Raw genomic sequence first — 25,197 nt, 5'->3', positions numbered from 1 at the left:
AGTTCAATTAGGGCTGATTCCATCTCCTGGCTTCAGGGGCTACATGAGCATAGGGTTTCCAGGTCTACCAGTGAAGAGTCAATCCCTGGATTTTTGTTGAAAACCATTGGGAAGGAGCCATTTCATATAAACCTGCCAAGTGTCCCAGCTCTTTGTATGCAACTCACTGTGTAGTTTTTGGCTGCCATCTTCCTCTTTCTGGATCAGTGTCCTTATCAGTAAAATGGGTTGGTCAGACCAACAAGTGATCTATGGTTTCCTCATGGCTCTGCCACTTGTCTGAAGGAGTCAGATATAATGCAGTTTCCTGTCTAACGAAGGGCTACAAATGCTGCAGTTTGTTCTTTATTTTCAGACTGAAGTCAGTGAGAGGCACACAGCGAAGCAGAGGACAGGAGGAGGCTTAGTCCCATGTGAAGTGCAGATGGAGTGGGGCTTTGAGGCAGCTGGCTTCTCAGGCATAGGTGGTGACATACTGGGGCCCCATGTTCCCAAAGTAGGAACGTTCCCACTCACTCATGAGCTCAAAGTGCACAGGCCGATGACAGAAATTGCAGGCAGCCATAGACACATCCTGGAGGGGCAGCCCCACATCAGTCCAGGCTACCAACAGCTTCTCTGAAAGGTGGTAGGGGGTGGGGAAGGAAAGAATTGGTTAGACTAGGTCTTCTTAATCCCTGTGTCACAATACAGATGTGCCAAGATAATGATCCCCTCAAGCCTCTAGGGTATCTTGGAACCAGAAGTAACTCCTGTTTGCTCCATTGTGTGCTATGAATATTACCATTTGTGTATGGGTGCTGTAATGTATAAATGATTGGGAAGCACTCATTTAACATAATTTAAAGCTGTACTAGCCTGGCCTGGACCACCCCCTGAGTACAGGACATGCTGTGACCCAAGAAGTGAATCCATCATCAGGAAACAGCCTAATGAAGATAACAGTGACAGCAACCATACAGTGTCATCATTTGTGACCTGGGAGTCTGGAGCGGGAGGTGGTCCTGGAGTGGGTGGGAACCCAGAGGAGAGAACCTGACCCCATTGTTGGAAATGCCTCAAGTGTGTGCCAGGGCTCTGTCCTTGACTTTGTTTTTATGCTTACTCTCTGGGAGATCTTGTTTAGTCTCATGGCTTTAAACACCATTTATATGCTGATGATTCTGAGCTTTTCATCTCAGCCCAGACCCCTCTTCTGAATTCTAGACTTGTATATCCAACTGCCTTTCTGTATCTCCACCTGGATGTCTAATCAGCATCTCTAATTTCACATGAGCACAGCTGAGCTACTGATCTCCTTACCTTCCACCAAGTCTACTCTACTTTCAGCCTTACCCATCTCTCAGTTGATGGCAATTCTAGTTGTTCAGTCCAAAAATTTTAGAGCCATCCTTTATTTTTCTCTTTCTCTCTTACCACACATCCCATCTATCAGCAAGTAACCATTGACTTTACCTTCAAAATTTAGACCACTTCTCATCACCTCGAATGCCATCATCAGGTCTGAGTCACTATCCTCTCTTACTTGGATTATTATAGTAGCCCCCAAATGGATCTCTACTTCCACTCATTCTCCCTTCAGTCTATTCTCAACATAGAAGTTGGACCAATTCTGTTAAAACCTGAGTCAACTATGTCACTCCTCTGCTCAAATCCCTCACAAGACTATTTCAGAGTTAAAGCCAAAATCCTTCACAGTCTGGCCTCACATTTCCCCTCACTATTCAGTTTTCTCTTTGCCTCTTGCTTACACAACTCCATCCACATTCATCTCCTTATTGCTCCTCAAATATAGAAGAATACTCCTGTAATAGGTTCTTCCCTGCCTTAGTCTATTCCTTCTGTCTAGGATGACCTTCCCTTTGATATATGCCCAGCTAACTCCTTCACCTCCTTCATAGCTTTGCTCAAGTGTCACTGGAGTGATCTCTACCCTTAACACTCTACTTAATGCTACAACACTCCTCCAAACCAGCCCCTCCACCCCAGCACTTCCTATTCCCTTATCCTGCTCTATTTTTTCCATAACACTTAAAACTACCATGCTATATTCATTGCTTATTTTATAAAATTTTTTGACTATCTCCTTCCACTAGAATGTAAGCTCCAGAAGGATAGTGATTTTGTGTCTGTTTTGTTTACTACTGGATCCCCAGCACCCAGAACAGTGTCTAGCAAATAGTAGATACTCAATAAATATTTGTTGAAAGAATGAATGAAAGGATGACTAAGTCTAGATAAAGGAAGTAAGCCAGAGGAAGGAGTGAGGGAGGGCATTCCAATAAAAAGGGAGCATTTTTAGCAAAGTACCAAAGGTAAGAAAGTAGAGCAAAATAAGGTAATTACAAGTTACTCAGTGTAGCTGGAAAAATAAAATGAATGTGGAAAAGAGGTGAGGGCCTAGAGATCACCATGTTTAAGGCATTGAATGCCATGCCAGGGAGCTTCAACTGTTCTACAGGCCAGTGATCTCCAAATTTTGGACTGTACATTCTATCAGTATAAACATTTTAGCACATACCTCCAATCTATGTATGTTTTTTATATACGGATACATGTATCATTGTCAGTCTAAATGTTAAAGATCAATATCAGTAATGCCTAATTTCCTATTTTTAAGATTAAAAAAAGGAAACATAAAATTCTAATAACCCCCCTCACCCTATGGGTCATTCGCATACTTCACTTTGGAGGCCACTGCTCTAGTCCAGACAAATAGGAAACATGAAGACGTTTAAGCAAGGGAAGTATATTGTCAGATGTTTGGACAAGAGATTAGAAGGGATCAAGAGAGAAGCAGGAAAATTAGGAAGAAATTACATTGACATGTATTCAAAAAACTGTCAATAGAAAAAAGAACAGATTTGAGAGACTGGGGAAACCATTTGCAGGATTGGGTTGACTGGGGTTAAAGGACTGGTGGAGTCATGGTAAATGCCTCTCATATCTCTTTCCTGCAAAAGCTCAGCATAAATGGACACTCAAAGAACCGAGAATACTGAGGGCTCTATAATTAAAGCCCAGAGCAACTTGGAGGACTGAGCAAAGTGTCCAGGAGTGGATCATCAGCTCAGGCAGTTGTGGTTATGACTGTGGAGGTAGAGACAGACTAACCCAGTTCAAATCCAGGAGCTGTGTGACCTTGGACCAGTTACTATATATTTTTGTGCCTCAATTTCCACATATATAAAAGGGAAATGCTAATAGCACCTTAGCCTCATGAGTATTAGATGAGTTAATACATGCAAAGAGTTTAGAACAGTGCTTGGTGCATGTTAAGTACTTAATAAATGTCGGTTAGCATTATTTGATGTTTTTGAATGAACGCACCTACCTATCTTGTCTTCCTTGAACTCTCATACTACCTATGCTCCAGCAAACAGAATGACTGTTGCCAATGCATGTCTTCTGTTTTCCTATTTCTAGGTCCTTGCTCATGGAATTTCCTTATTCTGGAATGTCTTTGTACTATACCACATGTACTTCAAGGTGCAGCACAAGGAGTCCCTCACCCACAAAGCTTTCCTAACTTCACACTTCCTACTTTCTCTAGCCATAAGTGATCACTCTTCCTCCAGCTCCCAGAGTACTGGAGCTCATCATACTGGACCAGTACTGTCTATGTCTATGTCTGTCTCCTTTTTCAGACTGTCAATTGCCTATATGTCTTTTGTCTAACAGACTTGGAATGAACATCTGCTCTGTCCCAGGCCCTGTGCTAAAAACTGCATTCAATGGGAATCCAGTAAACTTTAGGTGAATTGACCAAACTGGCATCATTCAGGATAGAAGTCAGACTATTCAGTAGCTCTATAAACCTCTCAATCCAGTCCCTGTCTTATGTTGTCTTTGTAGACTTATAGATTGGCACTCCCTTCTTCCACTCCATTCCTACTACCCTACATTTCAGTAACACCTGCTTATTGTTCGTGATATATCTCAAGCAGCTTCGCACCATTCTCTTTGCCTTTCTTTATGCTCTTCCTTCTGCAAGGAATACCACTTCCACACTCTGTTTCTTATCTTGGTCCAATACCACTCACCTTATAAAACTCAGGTGTCACCTCCACTAGGAAGCCTGTCTTGAATCCTGCATGTTGGGTCAGGCCTCTCCTCTGCTCCCACAACTCTGATGCACTGTCTTCGTTGAAATTTGATCACCTCTTAAAGTCATTCTATGGCTCACCTGAACTGGAGCCCTATGAGTCTAGGGACTGTGTCTCATCCATTTATTACCCTAGTATAGGGTCTGGCACACAATAGATGTTCTAGAGATACACTTTTAAACTGAATGGCATTCATTCCCTCAACTTCTTCAGGTCCTGGGGCTGAAGGGAAAGAGAGTATATAGACACTCATATTGAGGACTTACGCACAAAGTCTTCCATCATCTGAGGGCTGTGGTGGGGAGAGGGTGCCAGGCGCAGCAGCTCTTCACCCCGGGGGACAGTTGGATAGTTGATGGCCTGCACATAGATACCATGCTTGGAGAGCAGGAGATCACAGATCTTGCTGTTCAGTGCTGCATCACCCACCTGGGCACAGGAGAAAAGCCTGTTATTATCTGCTACCCTGGCCCCACTATCACTAGTTCTGTTAAGCAGGTGGAGGGAACCAGATGAAAGATCATCATTGAATTTTGGGACAGATTTTTTTTTTTTTCATAAGGGGCTTTGTGGCAGCTCCAGAATTTCTATCAAGGAGTTGCTCAGAGGCAGCAATTAAATTTGAAGGGGTTGGGATTGAGGTGGTGCTAGGTACCTTGTCTTGAAGCTGTTTGCAGAGCAAGCACACTGGTTTTACCTAGATAGTGTGTTAATTCGGGGTGGTTTTGGGTAAGAAGATGAACCCCCTAAGCTACCTCTGGGGTGCTGTAATTGGCTTAATTTTTAAAAAAAGCATATTTCAGAAATAGTCTTTCCCAATTTCCCCAGTATTTCCCACTTATCCCCAAAAAGGAATATTGGCTTAACCCAAGCAGTGACTATTTCTTTCTCATCCATAAAACAGTCACAAAAAAATGTCCTGACATACTGACACACACAAATAGACGTTATTTAAAAAAGAAGTAGCAGTTCATTTTTAAAGGCAGTAAACACACATGGTTGGAAATCCAAAATAGCACTTTTTCCCATGGTTTTTGACTTTCTATTTTCTGACTTTAATTTTTTTTAACTTCAATTCTTACTAAGAAATATGTTTCACATCATGACCGTATTTTACATACACATACACATATGTGTGCATATACACATATATAGAACTGAAACATTTCTCACAAAATGATACCTTCTCCATGTGTGATGTACTCCAACATTTTTTTAGAATTTTTAATACTAGTCATAACATACTAAACTGATCTTGTGACCCACTAATGGTTTTGATCCACAGTTCCAAAAACACTAAATTGTAGGTCATGAGTACCCAATATTGTAAGGGTCAGGACAGTCTAATAATCATGAGATAATAGCTAATGCAAAAAGAGGTGACCAATCCAGAATGACTGATAATTTTTCAAAAAGGGTAACATAGCTCGAAATGAGGGTAGTTAACAGGAAAATAAAGGATTGATAAGAGGAGCAGGTGTTGGTTTGCTGGGTGTGGGAAGGCTCCCAGAAGAGATAAGTGGGTAGGGAGGTGATCAGGGTGGGGCTCTCACCCGGATAGGGATGATGTGGCTGGGGCAGGGGATGACAGGAAGGCCCCTGTCCATTAGTAGCTGGCGCATGTGCTTGACATTGCGCTGGTGGGCTCGCCTCAGGGCTTGGCCCTCCTCTCCCTTGAGCAGCCGCACAGATTCCAAAGCCCCAGAGAGCACCATGGGAGGCAGTGAAGTGGTAAAGATGAAGCCGGCAGCATAGGAGCGCACCATGTCCACCAAGTCACGGGTGCTGGCGATGTAGCCACCCACACAGCCAAAGGCCTTGCCTGGAGACAAGGAGGAAGAGGAAGATATGCACAGAGCCCATAATTAGTCTGTAGAGGAACAGGATCATGTCCAGATAACACAAGGATGTGCACCAGAAGCTGGAGCTCCAGACTCCTTTTTCCAGGCCTCTGCTTATCTCTCTTGTCCATGACAAGACAGACAGCTGATAATTCTGCTGCTTTGAGATAGGACTTTCAAGGCCTGCCACATGCAGTGACTAGATAGGCAGTAGCTGGGTGGGGACCTTTAGCTGGTTAGGCCCAAAAGTTGAACTAAGATGAAGCTTGGGGATGGATTGGGGGAGGAATTTAGAACCACAACTCTCCATGTACTGACTTGAACCTGGTTATTTGGCCCTGCTTAGGGTTCTTCTCAAAAAACCCTCCCAGACTTTCTCAGCAACTCTGCAGTGGGGTAAGAGTGGAAGGAGGGACTCCAGGAGTTCCATAGCCTGAGGCTATGAATTTTACCCAAATAACTTCTACAGCTTTGGGGAGGGGGAAGGAAAGGGTCTTGCAGGGGCCTCCTTTCTGGATTATATATAAGGCACTCACTCACCAAGAGTTCCAGAGACAATGTCAATCTTGTACATAATTCCATCACGCTCCCCAATTCCAGCACCCCGGGACCCATATAGTCCTACAGCATGAACCTCATCCACGAAGGTCAGAGCCCCATACTGGTGGGCCACATCACACAACTCCTCAAGAGGACAGATGGCACCTGAGAAAAGCCAAGAAATAGAGGTAGGAGATCACAACCCCTCCCCAGCCCCATCTCCAGTGTGGAATTTGTGACCCATAACTACTTAGGGTTGGAAAAGGGCGAGGGTGTGCACACTTGGGACTATTTGAAACCTTAAATGTGTTGACTGCCTCCACCTCATGCCCACTAAAGGGGTGTGTGTGTGTGTGTGTGTGTGTGTCTGTATGTTTTCCCTTGTTTGTAATCAAGGCTTGCCTCTGTTTTCCTATTTTTACTTCTGACAATATCTGTCTTCTTGTTCAAGCCATTTTCCAGCCTCTCTTTTCTCCCCCCACCCCAAGTTTGTGTATTTCCACTTAGGGTTGGCACTAGCCCATATGATGCTTTTGTTTTAATAAATTCAAAAGAGCAATTTTTTGCTCCAGGTTAATGCAGTCCTGATTTCAGATCCAACTCATCCCTTCAGGCAGGTACTTTTGGAAGCCTTGTCAGTATCTTTATATTGCACTGGTCCTCCCTGTTTCTTTCTGGATTTCTGTCACTATCTCTTTTTTTTATAGCCATTTCCATTATTATTTCTCTCTCCATTTTTTTGTCTCTGCTTTTGTTTTTCTCTATCCTCTTTCCTTCCCCTCTCTTTTCTCTCTTCCCTTCCCTCTCTTCCTCCCCTCCCTCCATTACTTCTCTTTCTCACTGTTTGTGTCCCTTTCTGTCTACCTCTGTGACTATCTCTCTGCTTCAGACTTTCTTTCCCTGTACCTTTGTTTCTCTTTCTGAGTTTCTTTATGCCTCTGTCTTTTTGTCTTTTCTGTGTCTCTGTGGGAGTGCATTTCTCTCTCATCTCTGTCAATATTGTTACCTGAGGGAACCCTCCCACAGGCTGTCTCAATCTATTGAATGAAAGAGAATTAGAAGTAATCTGTTCGCTCCTCACTATTTTTCATACAGATTTACCATTTTCCTATGTTATTCTAGATGTCTTCTATGCTGATAATTGTTTATAAGGTCTTCAAATGGCTGTGAATCTCATATATAGACTTTGTAGCCACTCTGCATATATAAGAACTCATACCTTCTGTCATTCCCCATCTGAAAAATGCTGAGGTGCAGGGAGTTGGAATACAGAATAAAGTTCTTCAGGTGAAACAGGGGCTCCAAACCAGGATTAAAGAATGTGAGCAACTCAGGACAACATGAGGGGAGAAAATCACTGGAGGTGGAGCTCAAGACAGAGAGAGATGGCTCAAGCATCATTTCAATGGAAGAAATTTAGCCCTAGAATTGATAGTTTAAGTAGTGTCTACCAACAAAATAAGGAGACATTCATTTGTAAATGTAAGGAAGTAAAATAATCGCAACATGGTTTCCACTATTATGATATTTACTTAGATCATAATAAATGGAATGACTTCCATTGTCTCTAATTCTTACAACCAGTTACTTTATGTTGGGGAAAACTGAAGCTCAGGGAGTTGAAGAGTTACCCAAGATCATAGGAGCAAGTAAGTGCCAGAGGTAGGATTCAAACCCAGGTCTCTCTCATTTGAAAACATGTTTCAATTCCAATGCTTCATACTGGAAGAATCTCCCAGGCAATGGTTTGTAAAATTTTTCATTGCAGAAACCAGACAGTAGAGTGATTGATTTGCACATCATTTCTAATGGAGGGAGTGTTGTGTGAAGGAATTGGAATCATATGTTCTAGGGTACAAATACTCTGGCACCAATTTACTGAGCCAACCAAAACAAGTTGGGTGCTGCCTCTGAACTTCAGTTTCTTAACCTGTAAGATCAGTATAATAGCTGCCTTTGGCATTTACTGGCTGTATGACCTTGGGCAAGTTACTTGTTTGTGTCTCAGTTTCTTCACGTAAATAAATAGAAATAATAATAGCAAAGACCTCATAGAATTATTGTGAAGATTAAGTGAATTAATATGTGTAATATACTAATAATTTTGCTTGGCATATAAACAAATTTTATACATGTCAGCTATTATCATTGTTATCATGGTTTTTATGATATACATACCATCCATGGAGTGAACAGTCTCAAAGGCCACAATTTTGGGTGTCCTAGGGTTGGACTCCTTTAGAAGTTTCTTCAGGTGATCAGGGTCATTGTGCCTGAAGACAAACTTGGCTGCTCCACTGTTGCGAATACCTTGGATCATTGAAGCATGATTGCCTGCATCTGAGTAAATCTCACACCCTGAAGAACCAGATGCATATTCCTTAAGCTTCTGTTCCAGTATTTCCACTTCAACCTCAGGGCTGAACTGACAGGGGCAGAGAGCCAGCTGTCCCTCCCTTTGAAGACCCTGTCTGCTTCCCTCTCCTCTGGAAGCTTTTGTGACACCTCTTCCTCCCTTGAAAGAACTCCCCTGCCCTGAAATTCTGACCCCTACACCCTTCCCTTCAGTCATTTCTAAGCCTGATCTGGCACTATCTTGGGGTGGAAGAAATTTAAATTCCCAAGAAGCTCTAGAGTTTCTTGAGGACAGGGTCTAGGTTCCTACTCCCAGATACATAAGATCAAGCCTTGGAAAGGAATTTATCCCAGGGAATGTTCCTGATAATAGATTCTTCCTGGTCTAGGTGAAATCCCACCTCTTCCAGGTAGCATCCCTCTGCTTATAGTTATAGGATGGATACTTAACAGATTTTCCATTTGAATCATAAGCTCATGGCATGTCAGAGCAGAACAGAACATTAGTGAACAGGGAGTCCAGCTCCTTAACTACTATAAGTGAGGAAGCTAAGCTCTACAGAGGGGAAGACCTTTCTCTAGGGCCTGAGGAATGCAGGGCTTTTCACTGAACAAATATGAGAGAGCAGATGGAGGTGGGAAGTTGGTGGAGGAAATTGATTCTTGGCTCCCCCAAAATTGCACTGACATCAAGGAATTGTGGCCTTTCATTAGAGTAAGTTATCACTTATCACTTCTAACTGAGGAAATCAGGCATGACTTCCTAGAGGACCTGTCATGAAGGAAAGTAGACTGGGAGTTTCTTGAGAGCAGGAATTACACATTTTTGTTGTTGTTAATGCAAGAAGATGTTATTTGAAGGATGCATTATACACAATATAGTTCCAATGAGTTAAGCATATGGCTATTCCCATATGCTTCTACAAATACCTTTACAAACACTTATATCTTAGTGAAAGATGTTCCTTGAAAGATGCATTATACACAGTGTAGTTTCAATGGGTTAAACACATGGCTATTCCCATCTGCTTCTACACATAAGTTTACAAACATATGTTAATGAAAAATGTTATTTGTAGCTTTGATTTGTATTTCCCTGATGATCAGTGATGTTGAGCACCTTTTTATGTGTCTGTTGGCCCCCTGTATGTCTTCTTTGGAAAAATGTCTATTTATGTATTCTGCCCATTTTTAAATTGGATTATTAGTTTTTTGGGTGTTGAGTTTTATAAGTTCTTTATATATTTTGGATACTAACCCTTTATCAGATATGTCATTTGCAAATATCTTCTCCATTTCATAGATTGCCTTTTACTTTTGTTGATTATAAACTACCAACACTGAAACAGGAAGAAATAGAAAACTTGAACAGACCAATAACCAGCAAAGAAATTGAATCAGTAATAAAAGAACTCCCAACAGACAAAGGCCCAGTGCCAGATGTCTTTATAGGCAAATTCTACCAAACATTTAAAGAAGAGTTAATACTTACTCTTCTCAAATTATTCCAAAAAATTGAAAAGGAAGGAAAACTTCCAAATTCATTCTATGAGACCAGCATTACCCTGATACCAAAACCAGATAAAGACTCCACTAAAAAAGAGAACTATAGGCCAATATCCCTGATGAACATAGATGGGAAAATTCTCAATAAAATATCAGCAAACCAAATCCAACAATATATTTAAAAAAAAATCCACTATGATCAAGTGGAATTTATTCCTGGTTTGGAAGGGTGGTTCAGTATTCGCAAATCAATCAATGTGATACACCACATTAATAAAAGAAAGGATAAGAACCAAGTGATCATTTCAATAGATGCAGAAAAAGCATTTGGAAAAGTACAACGTCCATTCATGATAAAAACCATCAACAACGTAGGTTTAGAGGGAACGTATCTCAATGTAATAAAGGCCATATATGAATAACCCACAGGCAATATCATCCTCAATGGGGGAAAACTGAGAGCTTTTCCTGTATGGTCAGGAACAAGACAGGGATGTCCACTCTCACCACTGTTATTTAACATAGTACTGGAAGTCCTAGCCACAGCAATTAGACAAGAAGAAGAAATAAAAGGAATCCAAATCAGTAAGGAAGAAGTGAAATTTCCATGACTTGCACATGACATGATGTTCTATATAGAAAACCCAAAAACTCCACCCAAAAATTGTTAGAACTGATAAATGAATTCAGTAAAGTCTCAGGACACAAATAAATGTACAGAAATCTGTTGCATTTCTATACACTAATAATGAAGCAGCAGAAAGAGAAATTAAGGAATCAATCTCTTTTATAATTGTACCAGAAACAATAAGATACCCAGGAATAAACCTAACCAAAAAGGTGAAAGACCTGTACTCTGAAAACTATAAAACACTGATGAAAGAAATTGAAGATGACACAAAGAAATGGAAAGACATTCTATGCCCAAGCATTGGAAGAACAAATATTGTTAAGATGTTTATACTACCCAAAGCAACCTACATATTCAATGCAATCCCTATCAAAATATCAACAGTATTTTTCACAGAGCTAGAACAAACAATCCTCAAATGTGTATGGAACCACAAAAGACCTTGAATAGCCAAAGCAACCTTGAAAAAAGAAAAGCAAAGCTGGAAGCATCACAATTCTGGATTTCAAGTTAGATTACAAAGCTGTAGTGATCAAAACAGTATGGTACAGGCACAAAAATAGACACATAGATCAATAGAACAGAATAGAAAACCCAGAAATGACCCCACAACTGTATGGTCAATTAATCTTCAACAAAGCAGGAAATAATATCCAATGGGGGCGAAAAACAGACTCTTCAACAAATGGTGTTAGGAAAACTGGACAGCAACATGCAAAAGAATGAACTGAACCATTTTCTTATGCCATACACAAAAATAAATTCAAAACAGATTAAAGACCTAAATGTGAGACCTGAAGCCATAAAAATCCTAGAGGAGAACATAGTAACCTCTTTGACATTGGGTATAGCAACTTCTTACTAGATATGTCTTCTGAGGCAAGGGAAACAAAAGCAAAAATAAACTATTGGGACTTCATCAAAATAAAAAGCTTTTGCACCATGAAGGGAATAATCAACAAAACTGAAAGGAATAACATATTTTATCTTTCTGTCTCTGGTACCTAGTATAGGTCTAAGTACACAGTAGATGCTAAGTAAACATTTACTGAATGAATGGATGGATAAATTACTGATTTATAAGTGAACAAATGAATATATTACTGAATGGAAGAGTGAGAGGAGGGGTATCAAAGATGAGGCTGAAGAAGTAGCTAGAAGCTAGATTAGTGAGGACTTTAGAAGCCATGATAAAAAGTTTGGGTTTGGTCCTAAGGGCAATGGGGATATATTAAAGGGTTTTGGGCAGGGGGTAACAAAGATAGGTTTGCATTTAAAAAAAAATACTATTCTGCCTGCTGTGAAGAATAGAATATAGGAGGGCAAAAGTGAAATCAAGAAAATGATGTTGGGGGTGCCTCGGTGGCTCAGTTGGTTAAGTGTCTGCCTTCGGCTCAGGTCATGATCCTGGAGTCCCAGGATTGAGCCCCATATCAAGCTGCCTGCTCATCAGGGAGTCTGCTTCTCCCTCTCCCTCTGCCCCTCCCTGCTTGTGTTCTCTCTCTTGCTCACTCTCTCTCTCAAATAAATAAAATCTTAAAAAAATAAAATGATGTTTGTCTAGGCTAGGATGATGGCAGTAGAAATGGAAAGAAGTTTAATTCTAATGGTTGAGGAGGATGTTCACTGAAAAAATTCCTAAAGAGGCTGGATTTAGTTGGGGTTATGTGTGCTCTCAGAAAAAGTTTCCGAGAAACAGTGGGGATGTTTACAGTATGCTGAAGAATCAATAGGAAGTAAGGAAGTAGATAGCAAGTGTGGAGATTTCTCTCAGTTTGTCTGTTATAGGAAGGAGAGAGATAGGGCAGTAGCTAGAGAGTGATGAGAGGACATTTTTTTTTTTTTAGATGAAAGAGACTTTAGCATGTCTAAAGAGGAGAGGCTAAAGATCTAAGAAGGAGAGAAGGAAGTGATAGATCAAGGTTCCTTTGGAGGCGGAGAGGAATGAGACACAGAGCACCAGCAAAAGGATTAGTCAACAAGAAAAAGGGCACCTCTTTCATTGTGACAGGAGAGAGAAAGTGAGGAGAGGACATGTGGGGATGTTTGTGAGTTTGTAGGTAGTTTGTGTCAAGGAGTTGAGGACATTGCTACTTGAAGACTTCTATTTTCAGTGAGGAAGGAGTTGAAATTATCTGCTGTGGTTGAGGGTAAGGTGGAAGTGTAGGAAGGCTAAGAAGACTGGGAGGTTTGCAAAACTGCTCTGGAGATTTGGAAGACTGACCTTGGAAACAGGATTGCTAGACAGCATAGAGGACCTGGTAAAGGTTGGGGACCATGAATTTTTAGTGGCTCCCACCTGAATAATTATATGCACCTAGGATTGACATGAAGAAGGTGGAGAGTTATATTCATCTGTGGTTGGGGATGTGATGGAATGACAACAGGCATATGAGTTGAGGATATTATTAGCTAGAGAGTGGGAGATTGGGAAGATCAGGTCCAGATGGGATACAATGAAGGGATTGGCTTTAGGCAGAAGAGTTGTGCCTTCAAATTGTAAAAGGAAAGAATGAAAGAAGCATAGATGAAAAATCAGATCAGTTTGTAGGTTTGATGGTTTTAAGTTAAAAGAGTTTCTGTCTGGTGGCTTCTGTTTTCTTTGTGATATGAGATGTGAGGTTATTTGCTAAGATGAAAGAGGAGGTAGTCACAGGTTTTAAAAGAAAAGAATATTTGAAGAAAGCTAGTATAGGGACATAAAAGAACTATTTATGGGTGTTAGGAGCCCAGGTGAATTGGGGGGAGGGGGTGATAAATTTATGGTGTTACCCTTCTGTGAGGTTGGGCAATGTTCCTCAGTAGTACTCTTCAGCCTAACTGAAGAAGGTGTTAAATGAGAGGGATATAGTCATCCAGTGTTGAGGATACATAAAGTGGATAAGAAGGAAGGGCAATTGGGAGCAAGTGAACTCAGAATAGAGGGAAAAGGTGATAAAGGCAGTGAGACTGCATTCTGTAGTTCAAGATACCAAACCTGAACAGAACTCAGGCCCCAGGCTTACCTGGCAGGATCTTTGCCAGGGTGAAGAGAGTAGAGTCATTGGCCACAAAACAGGAAGAGAAGAGCAGGGCTGCATCTTTTTGGTGCAGCTCAGCCAGCTCCTGCTCCAGCTCCACATGAAACTTACTGGTACCTGAAATGTTGCGGGTACCACCAGCTCCAGCTCCATGACGCTGCAGGGTCTCCCTGGCCAGGAGAAAACAGAGGGAAAACACGAAGAGGGAAAAACCCTGGTCAGGCACTGAGGAACTACACAGGTTTCTCTTCACTGATGGAGGTCAGTGTTGACTTTAGTGATCCTATATGAGCTGTGTCCTATATAATCAAGTAGAGGGCAGGATGGAGACAGTGAAGATACATGGGTACTCCTCAGGCTGATGGCACTCAGGGATAGAGGGAGAAGCTAGGTTGAATTTGAACAGCTTGGAAGACCTTCTAGAGGAAGTCACACAGTATCTCTGGCAATACTCATTCTGTAACCAGAGTAAGAGCTCATGGAAAGTGGACCTTGCTTGGTCTTCTCTCTTTTCCATAGAACTGGACAATCAAGAGTTTGGAAATCATGGTTTGTTGACTGACATGGTTCATATCTGAGAATTAGATATGCTGGAAGACCATGGACAAAAGGGGTGGTAGGTGGAACTCAGGTTTCCACTCCCAGCTCTGCCTTTCCCTTCCATGTGTGGCTTTGATTCTTCTCTGTATGTGTCCCCACAGCTCATGCCCCAGATCTTACTACTCACTGTGTAGCTTGCAAAACCCGAGGGTGCCGGCTCATGCCTAGGTAGTCATTACTGCACCAGACAGACACATCCTTTGAGGCCATAGATGCCTCAGAGAAGTGTTGGGCAAAGGGGTATGCATCAGCCCAGCGGTTTACGGTCTTGAACACACGGTAGGTGTGGTCCTGTTTCTTCTCAATGATCTTATGCCTGAAAAACTGGTCATAACCAAAAACATGGTTTCCTGCAGAAGTAGAGATGGAGATGAAAGGAATTCATTTTTAAATCACTTCCTGAGTAGTCCATATTTTATCTGTGCTGTTGATTTTGAGTTCTCCAGTTTTCTTTCCATTTATTCATTTATTTGATCAGTCATTAACTTACTGAGCCACAGTAACTCTCCATTATTTCATTCAATCATCCCTTTGCTTTCTCACTTGTTCATTCACTCAGCAAATTATTCATACATTCACTTAGGCTTCCTACCCCTGGCAAGGCCTCCTCTCTTTTTCTAAGGTTATTGTGGCAGCCTTCTTGCTGAAATCAATACTTCTAGTTTCAGTGGAAAGAGTATCAACAGATTTGGTTCCTAGTTATTGCTCTGCCACTTCCTAGTTATGTGACATTAAGCAGGTCATGAATCTATTTTCTTAGTTTTAATTTCCTCATCTGTAGAATGGGGCTAATAATACCTTCTTGGAGACTTGTGACCATTTGATGACAAACAGAATGTCATACAGCCCAACTAATGTTTGGTACATAGTATTATTATAATTATAGTAGTAGTAGTAGCTAATATTTAAATATATTATTATAATCAATATTTAATGAGTGCCTATTACATGTAATGCCTTCTCTTAGGAACTTTATAAATGTTATTTCTTGTATTCCTCACAATAGCCCTATGTGGAAAGTATTATTAGTATCTCCATTTTACAGATGAGGAAATGGAGGCATAGACAGGTTAGGTAACTTGACCAAGGTTATGCAGCAAGTAAGTGACCTACAAGTAAGTGACCTAGAGTTTACTTTTTAAAACTGCTATTTACTGCAAAATGAAGCAATACTATTTTCAGGATAAATTGAAATAATGTATGCCAAAGGACTTGTTAAACTCTAGAACTCTTTATATGAGACAGAAATCATGATTGTTGCAGATGACAAGTTATGTGGTAGGGATGTAAGCTGGTAACATCTTTGCTGCAGGGATGTTTGGAAATATGTATCAAGAGTTTTTAAATGCAAATACTGGCATACCTAGAGAAATATTTACAGCATTGTTAACAGAAAAAATGATTGATATCCAGAACTTATTTTTTAAAAAAACTCTGAAGAATTGGGGTGCCTGGGTGGCTCAGTCGGTTAAGTGTCTAACTCTTGATTTTGGCTCAGGTCATGATCTCAGGGTTGTGAGATTGAGCCCTGAATCAGGCTCCTGCTTAAGATCCTCCTTCTCCTTCTGCCCCCCAGTTCTCCCTCTCAAAAAAAAAAAAAAAAAAAAGAATAACAAAAACACCTCTGAAAACTTACTATGAAAACTTTTCAACCCAGTAGAAAAATGGGCAAAGAATATAAACATAAAACTCAATAAATGTAGAAGAAGATGCTTAATCAAGGAAAAACCAAACTGCAAAATAAAACTTCCACCGATAATTGATAAAGATTTAAAAGTTTGCTAATATCAAATGCTAGAGAGGGTGTGAGAATATGGATACTCTCTTTGATAACTGGTACACCACTTTGGAAGGCTAATTGACAATGTTTATTAATATTGAAAACGTACACAACCTTACACCCTAAGAATTTTCACCTGTTAATGCTATCCTAGAGGAAAAAAAAAAAAAAAAAAAAACCTGACCTATGTGCATGAAGAGGTACATTCAAAGTTGTTTGCTACACCACTATTTGTAATAGGAAAAGTTGGAAGCAACTCAATAGGGGGATAGCTAAATAATCTCTAGTATATCCATACGGGGTCTAAGATAATACTATATGTTATCTTTGAGTACATTTATATGTACATAAAGCCAACATACACTATAAACCAGAATAAAGTGCAAGAAAAATAATAACCTGAATTATAGATGCTTGATTAACTGAATGATGTTGCATCCATGTTACAGAACAAGCTTCAGCCATTATTAATTATTATTTATCTCTAGGCTTAGGGACATGAAATGATGCCCATGATATATTGTTAGGTAAATAAAGCAAGATAACAAAACCAGTAGAATAAAATCACATTTCTAATAAAAGCATGTGTGTGGAGGGAAGCATAGGAGGTGTGTGTGTGTGTGTGTGTGTGTGTGTGTGTGTGTGTGTGGTTAGCTACAGAAAAATATCTGGAAAAAAATATAAAAAGCTAATGGTGGATGGTGGAACTCTGAGTGATTTAAATTTCCTTCTTTATATTTTCCTATATCTGTTGAAAAATACTTTACAATGAATCATCTTCCTTTTATATTAGAAAAAAGCCAAATTCCATTATGAAAAATGAATATAAACACATACAAGAAAGGGGAAAAGGCTGTCTGTAAAGGGTGAGTTTTTGAGGGAAGCATGGAGAAGAAATAATAGGATAAACCTAGTATTTAATGAGGCCCCAAAACAGCTAGAAACACTTCCATAAATCTAATTTTATTTCTTCCTCATGATAACCTGTTGAGGCAAGAATTAAAATCTCATTAAAGGGAAGTGACATACTTGCCAAAGCACATTGATCCAGCAAGTGCCAGCATTAAAATTTAAACCCAGACTCCCTTTGGTTCCAAAGCACTTCTTTGCCATTTCCTCTACTGTTTCAGAAGCCCCTTCAGCACTCCTTCCACATTCCAACCCCCCTTTATTTCCACTTCAACAAACTCACCAATCATGTTGTTCTGAACCAGGTGTGTGACCTTCTCTGAAATTAGCTCTGGCTCCTGGGGATTGGAGAATGGCTTTCTCAGGCTGGTTGAGGCCAGGGATCTGGGCAGGTCTGACAGAGAGTGTGAGATTCATTGGCCATGAAGAGAGGGGAGAAAAAAAGAAAGCATGTGCTGTCCTCTTTAAACTCAGTACAACATGAAAATTGAAGTTTATGAAGTAGAGAAGCCTGAAGAGAGAAGAGGTATTCTGCAAAGTGAGCCCCTACTCCTCTCCCCAAGTGAAAACTTCTGTGTTAGGACACCTTCCATAAGATGTTACATTTTCCCATTAGGATTTTCCCTTGGGTAAAGTAACTGGGGCAGCCACCCTGAATCTTGTACTTGAGAGGTATATGCAGGGCAGTGTACCTTATTCTTTTCCGAATATCATTAAAATTCAATTTTGAAATTTTTACCTTTAATGATATCCTAAAAGGGCTTATGAAAAATGTCAACAGTGTGGCCATATTTCAAGTGTGATTATCTTGAATAGTCTGCACCAATTGAGTTAACCTTGGGCTCATACTCTTCTAAAAGCTGTACCTGCTTCCAACACTTACTTTTTCATGCAAATCCAGATTGTTGTAATGTGGTATTGCTTAAATGTGGGAGCCCAGACTGTTGGGATCCATTTAGCCACTTGGGAGAGAGGAGGCAGAACTCTAGAGGGCTCATTTTAGACTAATGGCTTAAAGTTTCAAGAGCCTATACATGTATGTGTGTTGGGGAGGGTACATTTCAGTGCACTGTCTAAGCTATTGGCCTACCATGGTCCCCTTGGGAAAGACTGGACTTCCCATTATGGGATGTATACTAGCTGACCTAGAATTAGCCTAGCTCAGGACTGTAATGAAGTGAATTCAAGTATTAGGAGTAGAGCCTGGATGAGGTGGCACTTGACTCCAACCTGTCTTGAAAGTCTTCACATCCTCCTGGACTTCTGGAGCTGCCTTCTGCACAATCTTGCTCTTCCCATCCTGGAGTTCTGACAGCATAAAGGGACAGTGGCTCTTGGCCCAAGATGGAGAGTCTATGCAAAAGTAAGAGAATAAGTGGCAGTGCATTTTTAGCCATAAATTTAGTTTAACAATGATTACTAAGACCAACTGTATCCCAAAGGTCTATCTCAGGCTATGATAGAGATACAGAAATGGATGAGTCTGATCCCTGTGCTAGGGGAGCTTCTAGGCTGGCAGAAATGATATATACTGAAGACACATTATGAACAGTGCTGGGATGAGAGGGAGGACATGGGCTATAGAAGTCTAAAAGAGGGAGGGGACGTGACCCAGAATTGGAATTGGACAGGCTGGAGGTTTAGACAAGCATCACAGAGGAGATGATGCCCAAGTTAAGTGTCACATAAGAAGTGTGAGATACTCTGGTAAAGGATATGGGTGAGCGTCATTTGACAGGACCAAAGACACAGAAGCTTGAGACAATAGAGTTGATCCAGGCAATTTTAAGTAGTATCAGCATGACTGGAGTATATATAGTGTGAGGGGCATGATAGTGAGACTCTTGAGAGATATTGGCAGAAGTCAGAACCCAGGTGTGTTTTGGGACCAGCTCATTTAGCCTTGACACTTTTCACATGAACCTTCTCATTTATTAGGCAATGATGGTCAGTATGACTTGGAACTTTGTCTCCAGGACCCAGACATTCTCCCCCATTTGCCAGAAACTTCTTACCTCCTCCAGCCTTGGTTGCCTTAAGGTGGATTTGAGAACAGGTTGGTCCATAGGTGGCCAGTATAGGACAGCGTCCAGTACCAAACAGGAACTGGTGAGTCTTAATCATCTTGCCCAGGAGGCCTATGTGGCCCCGGGCAAGCACCGGACAGCACTGTAGCAACATGGCTGCTGCTACCATCTTGAACCCGAAGTCCTGAACAAGATGTGGAAGAGATAAGAGTCCATCATGAAGGCCTGGCCAAAAGCCAAGGGTCATTCCTGTGTTTGAACCTTTGCCTTTAGCTTCCCACCCAATGCACACTGCCCTCTCCAGAGATGCCCTTATTGTCCTTCCACAGTATGAACTTTTCCCAATGTCAAAATGTACCAATAGCACATCAGGGAGGAAGAAATGAGATCATGACCATTAGACAATGGGGTAAAGGAAAGAGTTCCAACTGAAGGTCAGAAAGCCTAAATTCTGATTCAGACTCTGCCACTGATCCCTTCTGTGATGGTGAGGATTACTGAAGTGTGATTGTATGTGGCAGGATGAGAGCTGATAACCCACCAACTCTCTGATAACACTTAAAGATAAAAAGTCTTTCTAAGAATATCAACCTCAGTCAAGTTAATATTCAGCCTGCTAATGCAGACAGATGCCATTGGCCAGGGCTCCTGAGGCTTGGCTTAGAGTGTTTACTGAGCAGACCCAACCAGAGAGGGAAAAGGAGCTTGAGGCCACAGGTACCCAGCTTAAGTAGACTCAGGGAATAGGACAAAAGGGCAGGCCCTAGGCCATATAGGCTATGTGCCACCAGACTGGTATTTTGCTGCCTTTGAACTTGCTCCTGGATTTTTTTAAAAGGACAGTTAGAAGGGATGAAAACAAGACCAAAGGGGTCTGGGAAACAAGTCTATGCAGTAATGAAAGAGGCAGAGGATAAGACAGAGAAGAGAAGGGACAGAGTGATGATCAGAAAAAAGATAACAGATACCCATAGTAGGCATTCAATAAATATGTGTTGAATTTGGGAGTAAATTAATGAATGAATAGGGACTGAAGTAAAGTAAAGAAAGGAAGGGTAGGGAAAGAGTCAGAAGAAAAGAGAAACTGGGAAAGATAAAAGGAGGAAAGTGAGAGAGAACAAAGGTACAGTGGTAGTGGTGAAGTTAGAAGAACAGAAATTGTGGAAGAGAAAGAGGTCAATAACATAGGGAAAGGGGATAGGTTTGTGATATGAATAGGGAGAGGAAGACTGATCCAGAAAAACAGGAAAAAAAGATGATGGGGAATACAAAAGGATAAGGAAAGAGACTTAGATGAGAGAGAGAGAGAGAGATTGAGTGACAGAGCAGAGGTAGAGGCAGAGACATACAGAGGGACAGAAAATGGACATGAGGAGAGATCAAGGAGCATACAGGAATATACAAAGACTCAGAAAACTCAGCACAGAAGAGGAGGGAATCCAGCAGGAGCAGAGTCAGTCAGGCACAAAGATGAAGGATAAATGCTGCCAGAGATAGTGGGGGTGGAGGAGAGCAATACAGAAGAGTTAGGGTAGGAGGAGATCGACCCTACTGAGCGAGATGAGAGAGAGAGACTGAGCAACAGAGAGAAAGGAATAGAGACAAGATCAAAGGATAAAGATGGAGAGGTGGTTAAGTGTTGAGGGTTGGGATGAGGGAGGGCTAAGAGATACAAAGAGAAAGACAAAGAACAAGAAGGAGAAATAGATTAAAAGGAAAAGGGCAAACCGGAGATCCAACATCAGAGGGTGAGACAAAATATGGGACAGGACAATAGAAGAGATATGGGGGAATGTGGGAAGACTAAGGTCCTGGCACGACCAGGAGAGCTACTGAGTAGAATCTAGCAGCACCTCTAGTATACAGGACTTTATATTCTAAGGGAAAAGTAAACAGGAGGAGCTCATGGCACTGTCCTCATATGGCAACCTCCTTCATTTCTTACAGAGCAACACCTCTCCCCCTAATTCACAAAGCAATCTCTTCCCCTTGTTCATCCAAGAGCATTTTCCCTCCAACATTCACAGGCTGTCATAGGAGCATAGGTCAGTATGTGGGGCAGGGTGTGTGGTCCCTGAAATTGGGAAAGGCCAAGGGGTATTAAAAAACTAAATGAAACTCATGTTAAGCCTTTAGGACAACGCCTGGCACATAGTAAGTTTTCAATAAATGTTAGCTTTCCTTACTTCAATTTTGGCTTCCCAACTACCTGTTGGATGTTCTTGGAAAGCCACTTCCCCTCTCTGGGTCTTAGCTTTCATCAGCTGTCAGATGTAAGGTATTTATGCCTACTTCATACGGTAAGTAATGAATTGGATCCAATGCCTACATCGTATGTGGAGATATCAGTTTCCCTTCCCCTGACTGCCTGCAAAGGCCAAAGCACTTAGGGCTGAGTCTGCAGACCACAGATAAAGCTCCCAGTATTTATCACCATTGGGGTCTGACCACTCCCTAAGCTGAGACCAGGGTGTGGGAGAGAAGGAGAGCTCCTTTCTAGAATCATGTCTGAGCATCTGGCCGGGGCTGACTCTGGCAATATGTGGTAAGGATGGGTGGATGATCCAGGGAAAGGCAGGCAAAGAAGATGGCCAGGTTCCAGGCTCCTGCAAACTCCCTTCCCCAACATCAACACTGACAACAATAATGACAACAACATTGGGATATGTAATGGGAAGGAAAGCCCCCAAGAATGGAAGCAGAGTCCAGTCCTGCCTTGGGATTGTGGTAGATTAAGGCCTATTCCCACCCCATGTATAGTTCAATATACTCATCATCTCTAAGGGATTTTTGGCCATGATATTCCCAGGCACCTGGAAAAATATAGACTACTTCTTGGAATTTGTTAAATTATCAAGTTCTTTCAAACTTCAATTCCAATTTCTCTGTTCTGATACTCCTTTCCTTGAATTTGCCCAGCCCCACTCTGCCTGCCCACCTTTATGATCCATAATCTTGCAGTCCAGTTACCTTCAACTCTGTTTCCATTCCATCTCACTACCTATAGTAGTGGGATTGGAGTGAGTAAAATGGAATCAAGAAAGTATTTTAGGCAATTTAGGGTATTAAGAGCACAGTCTCTGGAGCCAGACTTTTTTGCGTCCTGACTCCACCACTCACTAGCTCTGGGACCTTAGAAAAGTCATTATCGCTTCTCTATATCTTTTATCTGTAAAATGTAGATAATAGCAAAGACAAGCTACTTCATGTTGTGCAGATTCAATAAAATAATCTATACAAAGCATATAAAAGAGTGCCTATCTTAGAGTAAATACTGAAAACAATGTTAGCTATTATTTCTATTTTCTACATTTTCTATGTAGAGAAAGTAAAGGTGCATACAAGGAATGCAGACTAGTTCTACACCAGACTAGTTCTTAAAAATTGATTCTTGTCTCAATCCTGATTTTTGTCCTTATCCTATTACAACTTACTATGTGAACTTGGGCTCTGTACTTTCCTTCTCTGTGCCTCAGTTTCTCCACAGGCATTGGACTAGATAACTTAATAGATTTCATTTGGTTCTAATAGTCAAACACTCACAGAGTACTCACTGTGTCAAACACTTGTAAATGCCTCACATGCATTGACTTATTTGATTCTCACAACAACCCTGTGAGGTAGACACCACTATCAACTTTATTTCAAACCTGAGGAAACTGAGCCCCCCCCCCCCAAGATTAAGTAACCTATCCAGATCACAGAGCTAGTAAGTAAGAGAAGTAGGATTCAAACCTAGGCAATCTGGCTTCAGAGCCTACTAACTTAACCACTATGGATCTATGATTCAAATATTACTACATATTTTCTTGACTGAGAGCCTGACTCCAGACATTAATCCCTTCTGCTGCACTAACAGTCCCCTTTCTGGGACATTTGATTTTGGACTGTGACAAATGCCTTTACCAAAGAAACAGATTTCTAACTGAAATGGGATTTCAGGCACTGGTGAACATTAATTAATTAATTAATTAATTAATTCCATTTAACAACTTATGCACCCGTTGTGTGGTAATCTTTGCCAGGGATCTTCATAAAACAATGCTTTTACCCAAAGATCTAATGGTGAAATTTCAGGCCAAGTGACAGATCATTACTCAAAGGTGTTCCCTGCACCTTAAAATCCTCTTTCATGTCACCAGCTGATCTGTAGTCCCAGAGATCAGAAGGGCCAACCACAATACTACCCCAGCAGAGAGCTAGAAACCACTCATTGCCACGTTCCTTGTTCCCTCTCTCCCCTTTGTGGCCTGCTTTGCAAGAATCAGTTAGGTCTGGAGGGGATGTGATCACTTTTCTTCAGGAATTGGATGTATCAAGCCTTACTTCCGCTCCTAGCATGCTCTCACCATCATGAAAGAGTCAGAGAATTTTATATACTTGGAATCATAGAACCAGAAATTTTTAGAAACAATATTTTAGAAGACCACAAAATCAAAATTAGAAGAGATTGTAGAGATTATAGGACAAGCACCGCACCCTTTTTTTTTTTTTTTCAGAGAGTGAATGACTTGCCTAGGGTCTCACAGTGAATTAGGGTGAGAATATAAATTTATTGACTTTCAGAATAGGGCCCTTTTAGTGATGCAAAATTCCTCTTCCACCTTCTCTCCTTATTTATACTAATCAACTCTCAAGTCCTTCAGATCTCTCTCTACCTAATTCATCATTCCCATCATCCCCACATTCCCTCAATTTTCTCTGCCTACCTCTGGCCCCTTAGGCACTGACCTACCGAGCTCTGCCATCAGCTGAGCAGAGAGAAAGAGTCAAAGTAAGGGAGGAATGGAGAATTACTGGAAGAAATACCAAGACACCTTTCTGGGAGACAGAGAAGGAAAGGAATAGAGAGACAGAAAAACAGACTGAGAGATGCAGGGTAGAAGAAAGAGAAAAAAAAAAAAGATTGAGAGAAGAATGTGAAGACAGAACTCAGGCAAAGGAAAAATAGGAGAAAGCTAGAGGTCAGAGAGAGATGAAGTGAAGTGAAAGATCCTGAAAACTAACAAGGGAGAGGAAACAAGGGGGGACAAGACAAAGGAAAGTCAAAAACAGGAAAAGCCAGAAAAGATATAAGGGGGGAAAAGAGAGAAAATGACAGAGACAGATTCTAAGGAACAAAGTCAGATTCAGTCAGGCCAGAGAGTCAGAATGCTCAGCCTTGAGGTGGGCAGCAGACCAGAAAGGCACACCCACACTGAAAGCAACTCTTACCTGTTGCCCTGCACGGAGGACGAACGAACGACGGGTGGGTGCCGTGGGTCAGGGCCTGGCATTTATCCCTTCCCCCATGGCTCAGCTCCACCCTTCTCTCCTTCTGCTGGCCAGGCTCTCCATTGGCCCCAAAGGTATCTCAGGCTTTTGCTAGAGATAAAACCCAGTGTAGTACCCTGTCACCCAACCCCTTCATTTAGCACTGCCTTTCCATTTTCTTTCTCTTCTCCCTCTGGAGTAGTAAAATGAACTTGCTGGGTTTTGGAATCAGATAATCCATATATAGCTAGGGCAACTTGAGCAAAACCACCTCTCTGACTCTTGGCTTCCTCAATATAAAAGGGGGCCAATAAAACTCAGAAGCAACTATAGCACAAGTGGGAATGTCCTCAAACAGGCAGCTTCCTTAGACAACATTGAGGTCATTGTAACAATTTAAAAACATCATCTACAGAAAAACATTTGCACAGTGCCTGTTCAAAGAAATAACAACCAATGTTGACTGAGTGATTACTATGCACCAGACCTTTCATTAAGTTCTTTACAGGGATTAATTTAGCCCATCCCAATAAGGACCTTATGAGACAGGTGCTATTATCCCCATGTTACAGATGAAGAAACTGAGGCTCAGGAAGGTGAAGTAACTAACTGATAATTACCTAGCTAGT

The 25,197-nt window shown here is 41.3% G+C and overlaps 1 protein-coding gene across 1 annotated transcript; it reads right to left on the bottom strand.

Moving 5' to 3' along the window:
- Positions 1–191: 191 nt before the first annotated feature.
- Positions 192–24,740, bottom strand: ALAS2 (5'-aminolevulinate synthase 2). Its single transcript, XM_032399180.1, has 11 exons — positions 24,530–24,740; positions 19,304–19,499; positions 18,519–18,641; positions 17,572–17,682; positions 14,727–14,949; positions 13,985–14,169; positions 8,666–8,845; positions 6,488–6,652; positions 5,660–5,928; positions 4,373–4,535; positions 192–618 (listed from the first exon to the last, which is right to left on the bottom strand). Exons 2-11 carry the CDS (start codon positions 19,482–19,484, stop codon positions 455–457), a joined length of 1,764 nt encoding a protein of 587 aa, XP_032255071.1. The 5' UTR covers positions 19,485–19,499; positions 24,530–24,740; the 3' UTR covers positions 192–454.
- Positions 24,741–25,197: the final 457 nt, after the last annotated feature.

The sequence above is a fragment of the Phoca vitulina genome, unplaced genomic scaffold (genome assembly GCF_004348235.1).
Source record: "Phoca vitulina isolate PV1807 unplaced genomic scaffold, GSC_HSeal_1.0 scaffold133, whole genome shotgun sequence".
NCBI classification, from domain to species: Eukaryota; Metazoa; Chordata; class Mammalia; order Carnivora; family Phocidae; genus Phoca; species Phoca vitulina.
The sequence above is the reverse complement of the archived record's forward strand: the minus strand, read 5'-3'. Positions and strand labels throughout refer to the sequence as shown.

Bases quoted from the DNA above. Each gene is read 5' to 3' on its own strand.
- ALAS2 (XM_032399180.1), bottom strand. From the start codon at position 19,484: ATGGTAGCAGCAGCCATGTTGCTACAGTGCTGTCCGGTGCTTGCCCGG. The intron at 18,642-19,303 runs GTAAGAAGTTTC...ACTTTTGCATAG, and splicing joins GGCAACCAAGGCTGGAGGAG to ACTCTCCATCTTGGGCCAAG. The intron at 14,950-17,571 runs GTGAGTTTGTTG...CTACTTCTGCAG, and splicing joins GGTTCAGAACAACATGATTG to GAAACCATGTTTTTGGTTAT.